Here is a 14,185-nt window from a genome sequence, read left to right on the forward strand (position 1 = left end):
GAATCTCACTGGCTGTCCTGTCTGGAGACAATACACATCTCTTTAACCTGTGCTTAATGTTCCCTCCACTCACATTGTCTGTATCTTTAAGACCTGGTTGGCTGTAGAGATTCGCATTCTAATCAGTATTCTGTAACTTGATTTTGTGTCTCTGTGCCCGGTTTGAGAGCAGATTTCCACTCCATCTGACGAAGGAGCAGCGCTCCGAAAGCTAATGGCATTTGCTACCAAATAAACCTGTTGGACTTTAACCTGGTGTTGTTAAAACTCTTACTGTGTTTACCCCAGTCCAACGCCGGCATCTCCACATCATATTCAAATACTGACAGGGTTACTGAGTGAGGAAACTGCCCTCCTCTCTCACATTTCCCTCAGTGTGTTTATTCCAGTACTGACAGGGTTACTGAGTGAAGAAGCTGCCCTCCTCTCTCACATTTCCCTCAGTGTGTTTATTCCAGTACTGACAGGGTTACTGAGTGAAGAAGCTGCCCTCCTCCCTCACATTTCCCTCAGTGTGTTTATTCCAGTACTGACAGGGTTACTGAGTGAAGAAGCTGCCCTCCTCCCTCACATTTCCCTCAGTGTGTTTATTCCAGTACTGACAGGGTTACTGAGTGAAGAAGCTGCCCTCCTCCCTCACATTTCCCTCAGTGTGTTTATTCCAGTACTGACAGGGTTACTGAGTGAAGAAGCTGCCCTCCTCCCTCACATTTCCCTCAGTGTGTTTATTCCAGTACTGACAGGGTTACTGAGTGAAGAAGCTGCCCTCCTCTCACACATTTCCCTCAGTGTGTTTATTCCAGTACTGACAGGGTTACTGAGTGAAGAAGCTGCCCTCCTCTCACACATTTCCCTCTCTGCTGCTGCTTTGGGCTGAGGGGTGTTTGCTGTAAAATGGCGGACGGAGAGCTGAATGTGGACAGTCTGATAGCTCGGCTCCTGGAAGGTGAGTGGCGGCACCGGCTTGAAGACGCCCTTATTCTTCATCCTTGGCGTTGTTGATTATATTTTTTCTCTCTGGAGCGATGATGGGAACCCGAGGTCGGATTTTGAGGAAATGCTCTCTCTCTCTCCTCAGCTCTTTCAGACAAAAGCCTGCTCTCCGTCGGGCGGGCGGGCAGGTTTTTGGGGCCCGTCGGCTGGAGGGAAGGGGAAAATGTTCCGTGATGAGACTAGATGTGAAAGGGGTTTTTCCGGGGGTAGCGGCCTGCTGGGGACTCCGGGGCCTCGGTGTTGTGGTGCGGCTTGTCCCGGCTCTAGCCTCGCGGTGCTGATGGCGGGAAGGGAGCGAGCCAGCGGCCGTTTAACCGGCGACAGATTCAAATCCTTGTCAGCCGGCCCTGGCCAGGCTGTTCCTGGACACACTGTAACCCAATGGGCACTTACATTCTGTGTAAATTCAGCTTTTTTTCTTTTAAATTCAGTTTTTCTTATGTAGAAAAACAATGCTAATGTTTCTTCCCATTTTGTGATTTCTATTTCTATCACAGACTTTTATTGTGATTTCCAGTCTCACATTTAAAACTCACTTTTATTTCTCCAAGGGTTTGGCTTTGAGGGAGCTCAAGTCCCTACCTTATTTCTGCAGGTTGGCTTGGACTAGTACATTTTTTTGACATTTGTCTTATCTATCTTTTGTGAGGGAAACTTATTTTGGGTGTAGTGCCTCAATGTGTTCCTGGGGTGTTTTTGTTGACTTCTTAAATTTTTATTGACTTCTTAAATTTTTATATATATATATGGTCAGGAAATATGTGATTGTGGAGCTCCCCAGTCCATTCCTTACAAGGAGACTTTCTCTCACTCTTGCCTGATGTCAACTCTCTGGAAATATTTAATGTGTCGTGCTTGTGGGTGTGTTTTTTTCCCCCCCTCCCAGTAACAGCGTTCCCCTTGTTTTGGATTTTGTTTTGAAGAAAAACGACATGTTTTTAAATTTTTTTTGGAAGTTTGGGTATCTCGTGAAAGGTGATGGGTGTGCAGCAAACAAATACATTTATGATGGACATATATGGCGCACCTTTGCTGTTGACTGAAGAGACCAATACTTGAGAGGCAGGGTCTGCCATATGTGCTGCACCTGAAGCTACGTGGTATCATTGTGGGTCATACTTGGTGGTGGTATGTGTTGCCAAGCTCCTGAAGCCACTGGTCTCGTGCTACAAGCCAGCCTGTGAGGGGTATCGCCATTTTCCTCTGAGAATTTGTTGAAATAAAGCAAAGCCTTGGCGTTATGAGATTTATTTGCACTTTTTTTCTTTCTATTGAGATGAATAAGTATCAGAAGCAATCCTAAATTAAGTCCTGAATAAAGCTGGTGTGACATCAACAATGTAATGATCTGCATTATTAGTGAAGCTGCCTAAATAACACTCGCAGGTAGTGTGTGTGTGTTGGTTATTAGGACTTTGGCAGAGAAATTTGGTTTTATTATATTGTAGATCGCATTGAAATTAATGGGTTATACCGTGTGGGTTGGCTACACAATTTTGAGGGACTACCTTAATTCAGAGTTCATTGTATTTAGAAAAATAAGCTTAGAAAATATGATCCTTTTGTTTTAAATGGAAAGGGCATGTTCAGTTTTCAAGGCCCACAAGGTTGAGTCACCATAGCACATGAGTGGATGGGGAGGGGTGTGGGGGTGTGATGTGTGTGGTATAATCACTGGGGATTGTAAAGTGGACAGCAAGAACTTCAGATTGTCTGATAAGTGTACCAGAAACTGATGATTGAGCCAATTTTCTGATTTTGGGCCGCATTGAGAGTGTGCTGGTGGATCTTTTCATTTTTTCCCTGCTAATTTCCCCTCCTTTCTGAAAGGCATAGCCATGTTAGGGTATAGTTCCTTAGACCAAGATTGCATTCTGACACCTTGCTCAAAACTCATTCTTAGAAACATAGAAAGTAGAAGCAGGAGTAGGCCATTCGGCCCTTCGAGCCTACTCCACCATTCATTTTGATCATGGCTGATCATTGAATTCACCATTCAGATTTCCCCCTTTCCCCCACTCTTTTCCCCCCCCCCATATCCCTTAATCCCTTTAGCTCCAAGAGCTAAATCTAATTTCTCCTCACCTCAATAATAAAAGGTTTACCCCATGACCCCTAGTTCTGGTCTCCCCCACCATTGGGAGCATTCTTTCTGAATCTACCCTGTCCAACCCTTTTGGAATTGTATAAGTTTCTATGAGATCCCCTCTCTCTCTTCTAAACTAATATAATCCTAACCGACTGAATGTCTCCTCATATGACAGATCTGCCATCCGAGGAATCAGCCTGATAAACCTTCGCTGTATTCCCTCTATAGCAAGGACATTCTTCCTCAGATAAGGACACCAAAACTGCACATGCTATTCCAGATGTGGCCTCACCAAAGCCCTATACAACTGCAGCAAAACATCCCTTCCCTATACGTGAATCCTTTCGCTATGAAGACCAACATACCATTTGCCTTCTTTACTATTTGCTGTAGCTGCGGGCTTACTTTCAGCGACTGATGTACGAGGACTCCAAGGTCTCGCTGAGTATCCACCTCTCAATTTACACCCATGCAAGTAGTAATCTGTCTTCTTATTGCTACCAAAGTGGATAACCTCACATTTATCCATATTATACTGCATCTGCCATGCAGATGCCCACACATTCAGCCTGTCCAAATTACGCTGAAGCATCTCTGCACCCTCCTTATAGCGCACCCCCCCCCCCACCCAATTTTGTATAATCTGCAAATTTGGCGATAATACATTCAGTTCCCTGTTCCAAATCATTAATGTATAATGTGAACAGTTGGGGCCCTAGCACAGATCCCTGTGGAACCCCATTAGTCGCTGACTGACAATCAGAAAAAGACCCATTTATGCCAACTCTTTGTTTCCTATCTGCTAACCAGCTTTCTATTCATCTCAAGATGTTATCTGCAATCCCATGTACTTTAACTTTACTTAATAGTCTGTTATGTGTGACTTTGTCGAAAACCTTCTGAAAGTCTAAATAAACTGTATTCACTGGTTCTCCTCGGTCAACTCTAATGTTACATCCACAAAAAATTCCAATTGATTCGTCAAGCATGATTTCCCTTTTGTAAATCCATGCTGACTTTGTTTGATTATACCACTGCCTTCCAAATGCCGAGTTATGAAATCATTCATAATACCGACGTTGGGCTCATTGGTCCATAGTTCCCTGTTTTCTCTCTACCTCCCTTTTTGAATAGCGGGCTTACATTACCTATCCTCGAATCTGTAGGAACTGTTCCAGAGTCCAGAATTTTGGAAAATAATCACCAATGGATTTACTATTTTCAGGGCCACTCTTAAGCACTCTGGGATGAAGATTGTCAAACCTGGAGATTTATCCACTTTCAATCCCATCAATTTCCCCAAAACCATTTCTCTATTAATGCTGATTTCCTTCAGCTCCTCACTAAAACATGTTTCTCTCAGCACTTCTGGCACATTATTAATGTTTCCCTTTGTGAAGACTGAAGTAAAGTACAAATTTAATTCCTCAGCCATTTCTTTATTCACCGTTGTGAATTCTCCCATTTCTGACTGTAAGGAGCCTACATTTGTTTTTGTCAATCTTTTTCTTGTCCACATCTGCGCATTTCCAGCAGAAGAGAGGAGAGGGGCTGATTGATCTGGACCATTTCGGGATGTTCAGACCAGTTCTAATGTCTTTACCATTGACTTATGGGTGACAGTAGCTAATTTAGCACAGACAGTAGATTGAACGTGGGGCCTTCCCAGTGTCTGTGACTCATCTAATTTTCTCAACCAACTGGAGTCATGAAAGTAATTACTGTTTCTTTGCTGCGTTTATAAATCCTGATGCAAGTTAAATCTTTGGTGCACAGGGGAGATGTCATGGCTAGTAGTTTAATGTGATAAATGTTATTGCAAATCATTGAATAATACTGTGCACAATGCTGTCCGCCATACCAAAATTCTACACTAGCAGTATCGTTGTACCAACAATACTGTTGTGGTAAATGAATGTTGCAAACTGAAAGAAATTTATTGTTGGAAAAGCCTAAAGGAGTACAGCTGCTGCTCAGGACAGATGCATCAGTGTTTATTTAACTCTGCTCAAAATAATGGTCCCTAATAACGTGTTCAGTTTAACAAAAAGGATGGTGGATGTTTTCCCCTCTTTTTCGCCATCTTTTTTTTGCCTAAACTTCTGGGCAGTTATAGTTTTGAGCAAAATGCACAGAAGATGATATAACCTGGATATTTGTTACTCTAAGATTATAAATTTCATAACTTTAAATTTCATTTAGTGTTAAATGTGATTGAGTAATTATTACTTGTTACAATGAACAAAAACAGTCTTGTCTCCATTCATCCTGTCTCTTGGTCAGCTGGACTGAGTGTTGCAGTTGTGATTTGATTGTGTCTGCTATCCAATCACTATCAAGATAACTGCACTGCCTGGGAAGCTAGTGAAGGCTGGAAAACTTACAACCTTTAAAAAATATTTGGATGAGCGCTTGAAATATCATAACATTCAAGGATATGTGGCAAGTGCAGGAAAATGTGATTAGCGTGCCTTTAGTAGTAGTTATTGTCAGTGCAGACTCTGAGTCAAAAGGCCTTTTCTTCAGTGTGCTGTCATTGGGTCAAAATCCTGGAATTCCCTCCCTAATTGTGGGTCAACCCATGGCACATGGACTGCCGCATTTCAAGAAGATAGCTCACCGTCACCTTCTCAAGGGCAATAAATGCTGGCCAGCAAGCGATGTCCATGTCCCACAAATGAATTTTTAAAAAAAGATTCTGACTATAAATTGAGTCCAATTGAGACAGTTATGCTGGTTTGCTTGTCCTTAATTTTAATTTTGAATTTTATTTTCTGTTAAATCTGGAAGATGGATTGGGTTAAATTAAAGCTTACCTTTTCAGGGTTAAAATATTTTAGAGGCTAACGCAAGTTAACATAGAAAAGGGGGAAGAATTGCATCTATGGAACAACCTCTCAGTACGGCAGTGAATTGTCAGACCAGATTATATGGTTAAGTCCATTGTAGGTCTTAAAACCACCACCTCCCAGCACAAAGGTAGTGCTAGTGAGCCAAGCTGAAACTGCAGGCTGGTAGGAGAAATGATTGTTATGGGTAATGGAATTTGCCTAGGTGGATGACCAATTGACATCTAATTTTTAATTACCTACAAGAATTTATGCCACTTGTGCAGAGATGCAGATCATTGATGTTAAACTTGTTATTCAAATGCTACATGTGGCCACCTTTCCTGTCTATTCATAGCAGCTGTAAAAGCACCATGGATTCCAAATTTATCATGGGATTAGTTACTTTTGCTGCTGTATTGGCACTGCAAATATGAGATTTTTTCAATATGTGGGTGGTATCAACCCTGTATTTCTTGCCCAAATCTGATGCCCTCTTTTGGTTGCAAGCTGGTATGGGGATAAGAGGGCAGCCGGTCTGCTCTTGGGCTTCTGTCAGTGCCACTCCATGTCAACATTTTTGCACCTACACCCAAAGCTATGGAGCAATGCCTCGCTTCTTGGCATAGTCCGTGCAAGATCACCATTCTAACTGAGAATTTGTCTGGGAATTTACTGTATTTCCTGCTATTGGCTTGGATCAGTAAATCTGTGCTCTAAAATGTGATGACGATTCCAAAAAATAAATTTTTAGAATAACTAGAAGGAACTGAACTGGGAAACAACTAACAGTAAGCCTCTGTGTGACACGGACATCATTTGCCGTCATTGTCAGAACTAAGCAATCAGCAAAACGGTTTAATGGGTCTGATTTTGCCTAAAAATGGTGGCGCTTGAACAACATGTATCATTATTCATGGATAACATGACCAGCAGCTTTTGGCAGTGAAGAGTTAGCCGGTGAACTGCAAGCCACCACAGGTTGCTGTTGATTCGCCCAGGTGTGCTGTTAACGTCATGTGAACAGCATCTTGTGATTTCAGGGTAATCTAATTTTCATGACGTTCATTTGCACACTGTTGCTGGGTCAAAACCCTGGAACTCCCTCCCTGACAGCATTGTAGGTGTACCAACTGAACTGCAACATTTCAAAAAGCTGGTTTGCCATCACCTTCGAAAGGGCCTGAGTCATTATAGCACTGAAGGAAGCCATTCCACCCATCAAATTAGGGATGGGCAATGAATGCTGGCATTGCCAATGACTCTTGCATGAATATTTTTTTAAATGACCATTAAACTCACCACAGGAAGTTGAGTCTATTAATTATCAAGTAAATGTCCTTTTATGCATGTGATAATTGTTAATGACCTCTAGTCAATCTCTGTATCCCAGAAAGTAAAGAGTTATAAGTATGGAGCTTATGGAATTTCCAAATGAAGAAAAACTGCCTCGAGAGGACCAGCCCCGAGAACAAAGATGTGAAAGGCTCTTGTATTCTTCAGAAGGGAGGTAGTGGAAGAATCACTTAGTATAATTTTTTAAAGAAGGTGCAATATCTGTCAAATGACCATGCTATTGAGAATCAGTTGAAAATGTTTGAAGTTCTGAAAGTGTAATTTTGTCACCAGACTGTGCCCAGTTGACTGGTCTTGGGCAGGGAGGAAGTTAGTGGGCTACAATTGCCCAGAGGCACTGAGCCCAAAGGAGAGTTGGAAAATCAGTCATGTTTCCAACTCCTGATTGCAATCAATCCTATTGACTCATGCTAGAAGCTGAAAGTTGGGGCAGTACGGTGGCACATTGCTTAACACCGCTGCCTCACAGTGCCAGGGATCCGGGTTCCATTCCAGCCTCGAGTGACTCTGTGTGGAGTTGGCCCTTTCTCCCCATGTCTGCGTGGGTTTCCTCCTGGTGCTCTGATTTCCTCTGCCAATCCAAAGATGTGCAGGTTAGGAGGATTGGCCATGCTGAATTTCCCCTTGGCATCCCAAGATGTGTAGGATAGGGGGATTAGTGGGGATTAATGGATCTGGGAAAGATGCTCTGTCAGAGAGTCAGTACAGACTCGATGGGCCGAATGGTCTCCTTTTGCACTGCAGGGATTTTATAGATTCTATGAAGGTAGGTTTTGGAATTGGCTGTGATGCCCTGGATAGATTATATAGTTGGCATGTGGAGTGAGGTACCAGATGATTTCTGGTATCCTTGGACCTATGGCATCTTTTTAGAATTGGAAAACTTGGAGGGAAAGAAATAATCTAATTCAGTTTTATGTTTGAAGGTTGACACAGAATGTTTAATGTGGGATTGTTTTCCTTAAAGCAGAGAAGATTCAGAGGGGCTGTTTAAAATTGTGAGCTGTTTTGTTTGTGTAACTACGGAACAACTCTTTCAGTGAAAGAAGGGGCTGTTAAGGGGGGAAATGGCTGGGGAAAGACAGCTTTTTCAAAGAGCCAGCTCAGGCACAATGGGCTGAATAGCCCCCTCCTGTGCCTCAAGATTCTACAGATAGGTAACGAGATAACATGGATTTTAAATTCTTCTGCCCATCAATTACCAACAAGTAATGTCGCACCAGTTCCATTTCCATGTTCTTTCATTATTGCTATTAATCTCTTATGCAGAATTTTATTAAAATTGCTTTCTAGAATTCCATATTAACAACATTCATATGTTCCCCTTTCCATCATTCTAAGGATCTTAATTAGATTTGTTGAACATTACCTACGCCGCACAAATCTATGCCGACTCTCTTTGATCTCATAAGTGTTCAGTCACACTATAGATTCCAGTAGTTTCCACACAACTGATGTGCTTATAGGTCTGTAGTTACTTGCTTTCGCCCTCATTCCTTAAGTGGAGGTAGCTTTTGCTGTCTTCCAGTCCAAAGGAATTATTCTGGAATCCAGCGAACTTTGGAAAATGTGTGACTCGTGCATCTGTAATTTTCTGCACCTATTCACCTTGTACATCTCAAGTCAATACTTTCCCCACGTTTCTCCCCTTTGGGGGTTCCCTGCTGGTTTTGTGTATTGTTTTCTTTATCCTTGAAGTTTCTTTGTCTTATTCCCTCCTTACGCATCTTACATTATTGTATCTCTTTTTGAGATTTGCACATTGCAACAGTCAACTGGATTTCCACTTTGTGTTTTTAGCTTGATATTGTCTCTTCTCTCATTTGTTAACCAGGGTTACTGAATTACACAAGTGAAACCCATGCATATAAAAAGAAAAGATTTGAATCTGTTTGGGGACTTTCACGCCCTCAATACCCAAAAGTATTTTATAGCCAATGGGGAGGCAATGACCTAGTGGTATTATCGCTGGACTATTAATCCAGAAACTCAGCTAATGTTCTGGGGACCCAAGTTCGAATCCCGCCACAGCAGATGGTGGAATTTGAATTCAATAAAAAATATCCGAAATTAAGAATCTACTGATGACCATGAAACCGTTGTCGATTGTCAGAAAAACCCATCTGGTTCACTAATGTCCTTTAGGGAAGGAAATCTGCTGTCCTTACTTGGTCTGGCCTACATGTGGCTTCTGAGCCACAGCAATGTGGTTGACTTTCAACTGCCCTCGGGTAACTGGGGGTGGGCAAAAATGCTGGGCAGCCAACGACGCCCATGTTGCATGAATGAATTTCTTTTTTAAAAAGTAGTTTTAAAGTGAAGATTCTCTCAGTTATGCACTGAGATGTTAGCCTAGATTATGTGTACAACTCTCTGGAGTCAGATTAGAATCCACAACCTTCTGATTTGGGGCAAGACTGACGATATGCACTGGTTTTGTGTCATGTCAAATATTCTTTCTCACTGACCTACATTGGTCCCTCGTCAAGCAACATCTTGATTTTAAAATTCTTGTCGTCATTTTCAAATCCCTCCATGACCTCCCCTCCCTGTCTCTGTAATCTCCTCCATTCCCAGAACACACCAGAACCTGAGATATTTGCGCTCATCTAATCCTGGCCTCCTAAGCGTTCCTGATTTTAATTGTTATTGGTGGCCATGACTTCAGCTGCCTCAGCTCTCATTTCTTCCCCATACCTCTCCACCTTTCTCATTTCTTCCCTGCACCCCTCCATCTCTCTCATTTCCTTTCCTTCCAAAAACTTAATACTTTACCAAACTTTAAACCTAATTATTTGATTGATTGGGTACAGAAAGAATGTCCCCCTCCTGTTGGACGAGCATTACTACAAGCCGTCAATATAAGATAGTCACTAGGGGATTCAGGGAAAACTGTTTTATGCTGGTAAGTGATCAGAATGTACAGGGAGTGGTTGAAGTGAATAATATGGATACATTTAAGGAAAGCTGGACAAGCATTTGAGGAGAAGGGATTGGAGGATTACAATGTAGGATATAAATGAGGAAAGATTGAGTGAAACACAAACAGTGCATGAACTAGTGGTGTTGAATGGCCTGTTTCTGCGCCATATATCCTATGTATGTAGTATCTTCTTGTGAGGCTCAGTGTTGTATCATATATTCTAAAACACCTTTGGATGTTGCATTATGTTAAAGACACTAAAATTTAAGTTGTTGAATACTTTCTACTTTGTGACTGTATATTTGTCATTAACAGTTTACTGTGCCCTCTTTACTGTGGTTAATTCACTCCTTACGTAAATTTAAACCTTGGTTTGTGGCTTTCCCTCAATTTTCTCAAACTTGACATCAAATTCAGTCATGCATTATTTTAACAGAAAATGCTAGAAATACTTATTCCAACAGCATCTCGGGAGAGAGATAGAGTTTATGTTTCGGATTGACCTTTTGTCAGAATTGGAAGAAGTTAGAGCGGTAATATATTTTAACCAAGTATTGAGAAGAGGTCAAGAACAAAAGGAAAGTCTGTGATCAGGATGAAGGTAGGAGAGATTAAATGAGAAGAGAACTGATGATGCAAGGCAAAAGTTGTGCCACGTGCATGCCTTCAACCTCTCCAGCACTGACTCTCTGTCTCAAAGCTGTCCTCTGCAGTTCCATTTCATGCTTCGTCTCATCTGGTGCTTTATCATTTTTATTCCATTTCAGGTGTCAAAGATCGCAAACTTCAACTGCTAGATAACTGTGCCCTTCTGAATCCTCCTTTCCCTCCACTTTCGTCTGGAACTATTGCTCCTTCCAAACTTGCCCTGCTGAGTTTTCAGTTCTCTTTCTGTCCCTCCTGTTCCTCTTCCAGCTGGATCCCTGCTTCTGACCATCTTCTCTGGACCTTTTCATTTGGGAACTGCCTGGAGATAGCCATTTCTTTACTTCCCTCGCTCATTGTAACCTATCTTCCTCTAAACTTGTAGCACTCCATTCTCTCAGATCCAAACCCTAACATTGCTATTAATCTTGCTGACAAGGGTGAGATGGTTGTTGCTTGGCAAACTGACCTGTCGCTAGCTGACACACCTCCCTAACTTCCTTTGGACATGACCCCACGAGGGAACGGTAGATCATCGTTTCCAAGACTATCACTGACCTAATTCTCTTTGCAGACTTTCACTCCCCAACTTTCAACTTCATAGTCCCCCATCCAACTATGGCCTGCTTTAATCACCTTCCTAAGATCCATAAAAAGGACTGCTGTAATAAAGCAGTCATTTCAGCCTGTTCATGCCATTAAGAACTTAAGTTTTCTATCTCCCCTCTTATTTTTCTCCTCTTTTGCAGTCTCTTCCCATCTACATCTGCGATTTTTCTGATGACCCATCACCATCTTCTTTGCTTTGCGTCACCATTTTAGAACATGCATTGTTATTTTAGGACATACAAAGGAGAGGAACCAGGGGATTTAGTGGCAACTTTCAAATCAATTTAGTTTTAGAATTTTAGAAAATACGAAATTAGTGATCATGATAGTTAGAATCTGGAATGTACTGTGTGAGAGTATAGTGGTGGTGGATTTAATTATGGCTTTCAATAGAGGATTGAGTTACCGGAAGAGAAAAAAAATTGCCGGGTTAAAGTCAAGAGTGGGACTAGTGAGTTGCTGTGCCAGCTCAGGCTTGATGTACCGAATAGTCTCCTGTGCTATAGTTTTGATTTTTTTTTTCCTGCCTTCTGCCCTGTCAAAACCTTCCTTTTTGTTCCCCGCCCCTTTCCTGGTCTCTGTGCTTCAATTCTGTTGCATCTCAAACTTTTTCCAGTTCTGACATTGATCTGTTTCTCTCTCCACAGAAGCTACCAGACCTGCTGAGTATTCCCAGCATTTTCTGTTTTAAGTTCAAATTTCAAACATTCACAAAATGTTGTCATTATTTGGCACTGTTGCGGTGCTAAATGGGATAGACTTCAAACAGATCCAGAAACTCAAAACTGGGGATCCATGAGGCATTGTGGGCCATCAGCAGCAGCAGAATTGTACTTCACCATAATCTGTAAGCTCGTGGCCTGCGTATCCCACACTCTACCATTACCAACAAGCCGGGGGATCAACCCTGGTTCAATGGAGAGTGTAGGAGGGCATGCCAGAAGCAGCACCAGGCATACCTAAAAATGAGATGTCAACCTGGTGAAGCTACAACACAGGACTACTTGCATGCCAAACAGCAGAAGCATCAAGTAATAGACAGAGCTAAGCAGTTCCATAACCAATGGATCAGATCTGCAGTCCTGCCACATCCAGTCGTGAATGGTGGTGGGTAATTAAACAACTCACTAGAGGAGGAGGCTCCACAAATACCCCCATCTTCAATGATGGAGAAGCTTTTGTGCAAAAGGTAAGGCTGAAGCATTTGGAACAATCTTCAGCCAGTAGTGCCGAATGGATGATCATCTAAAGTAAAGTTTATTTATTATTGACACAAGTAGGCTTACATTCACACTGCAATGAAGTTACTGTGAAAATCTCCTCGTCGCCACACTCCGGCGCCTGTTTGGGTACACTGAGGGAGAATTTTAGCATGGCCAATTCACCTAACCTGCACATCTTTGGACTGTGGGAGGAAACCGGAGCACCCGGAGGAGACTCATGCAGACACGGGGAGAATGTGCAGACTCCACACAGTGACCAAACCCGGGTCCCTGGTGCTGTGAGACAGCAGTGCTAACTATTGTGCCACCATGCCGCCCCAAAGCCTCCACCAGAAGTCCCCAGCATCACAGTTGTCAGTCTTCAGCCAATTCCATTTACTCCACGTGATATCAAGAAACACCTAAAGGCTGTGGGCCCTGACAATATTCCAGCAATAGTACTGAAGACTTGTGCTCCAGGACTTGCCGCACCCCTAGCCAAGCTGTTCCAGTACAGTTACAACACTGACATCTACCCGGCAATGTGAAAAATCGCCGAAGTATGACCTATTCACAAGAAACAGGACAAATCCAACCCGGCCAATTACTGCCCCATCAACTTATTCTCTATTATCAGCAAAGTGATGGAAGGAGTCATCAACAGAGCTATCAAGTGGCTCTTACTGAGCAATAACCTGCTCGGGGGTGCTCAGTTTGGGTTCTGCCAGGGCCATTCAGCTCCTGACCTCATTAAGCCTTGGTTCAAACATGGATAAAAGCTGAACGCTAGAGGTGAGATGAGAGTGATTGCCCTTGACGTCAAGACAGAATTTTACCAAGTGTGGTATCAAGGAGCCCTAGCAAAACTGAAGTCAGTGGAAATTGAGGGGAAAACCTCGGTTGGTTTTCCTGGTTGGCGTCACAAGGGAAGATGATTGTGATGGTTGGAGGTCAATCATTTTTGCTCCAGAACATCGCTGCAGGAGTTCCTTGGGGTAGTGTCCTAGGCTCAACTATATTCAGCTGCTCAGACTATTGACTACCACCTTCTGAAGGGCAACTAGGGGTGGGCAATAAATGCTGGCCTAGCCAGCAATGCCCACATCCCGTGAATGAAGTAAAAAAACAAACATTTGGTTTTGGGGTCAATTATAAATAATCTAAAATCAGTTTCATTATGCAAGGTCACTGTTTAGATTGCCGATACTCATTTATTACTGCTTGGTTTCAATTTACAGTGGAAAACAGATGGTACTGTTTAGTTTTTTCAGCACATTGGCATTATTGCTGTGCTATTGCTCTCAGCACTGTGTTTTATGGAGGTGCTGACTGGCTGAAATTAAATAGTTCAGACTTCAGTGTGATAATTTGCTTTATGCAAACTAAAAGGGAAATTTGGCCGATCCATCTCTTTATTTCTTTCAAGATTTGCATATAGTGTACAATTGGATTTGTATTGTCATTTTACATCCCGACACTTGGTTTGTTTGTAAGTAAATTGGCACCAATAGCTGAGGACAACGTTGAACTTGAACTAATA

General features: G+C 42.4%; 1 protein-coding gene across 1 annotated transcript in view; it reads left to right on the plus strand.

Moving 5' to 3' along the window:
* The first annotated feature begins 603 nt into the window (after positions 1–603).
* Positions 604–14,185, plus strand: part of LOC144493399 (serine/threonine-protein phosphatase PP1-beta catalytic subunit) — a 97,396-nt gene continuing 83,814 nt past the window's right edge. The window contains exon 1 of the mRNA XM_078212263.1: positions 604–946. Coding sequence (XP_078068389.1) covers positions 895–946 — 52 coding nt within the window. The 5' untranslated portion in view covers positions 604–894. The remainder of the gene's footprint in view (positions 947–14,185) is intronic.

Source organism: Mustelus asterias, chromosome 5 (genome assembly GCF_964213995.1).
Source record: "Mustelus asterias chromosome 5, sMusAst1.hap1.1, whole genome shotgun sequence".
NCBI lineage: Eukaryota > Metazoa > Chordata > Chondrichthyes > Carcharhiniformes > Triakidae > Mustelus > Mustelus asterias.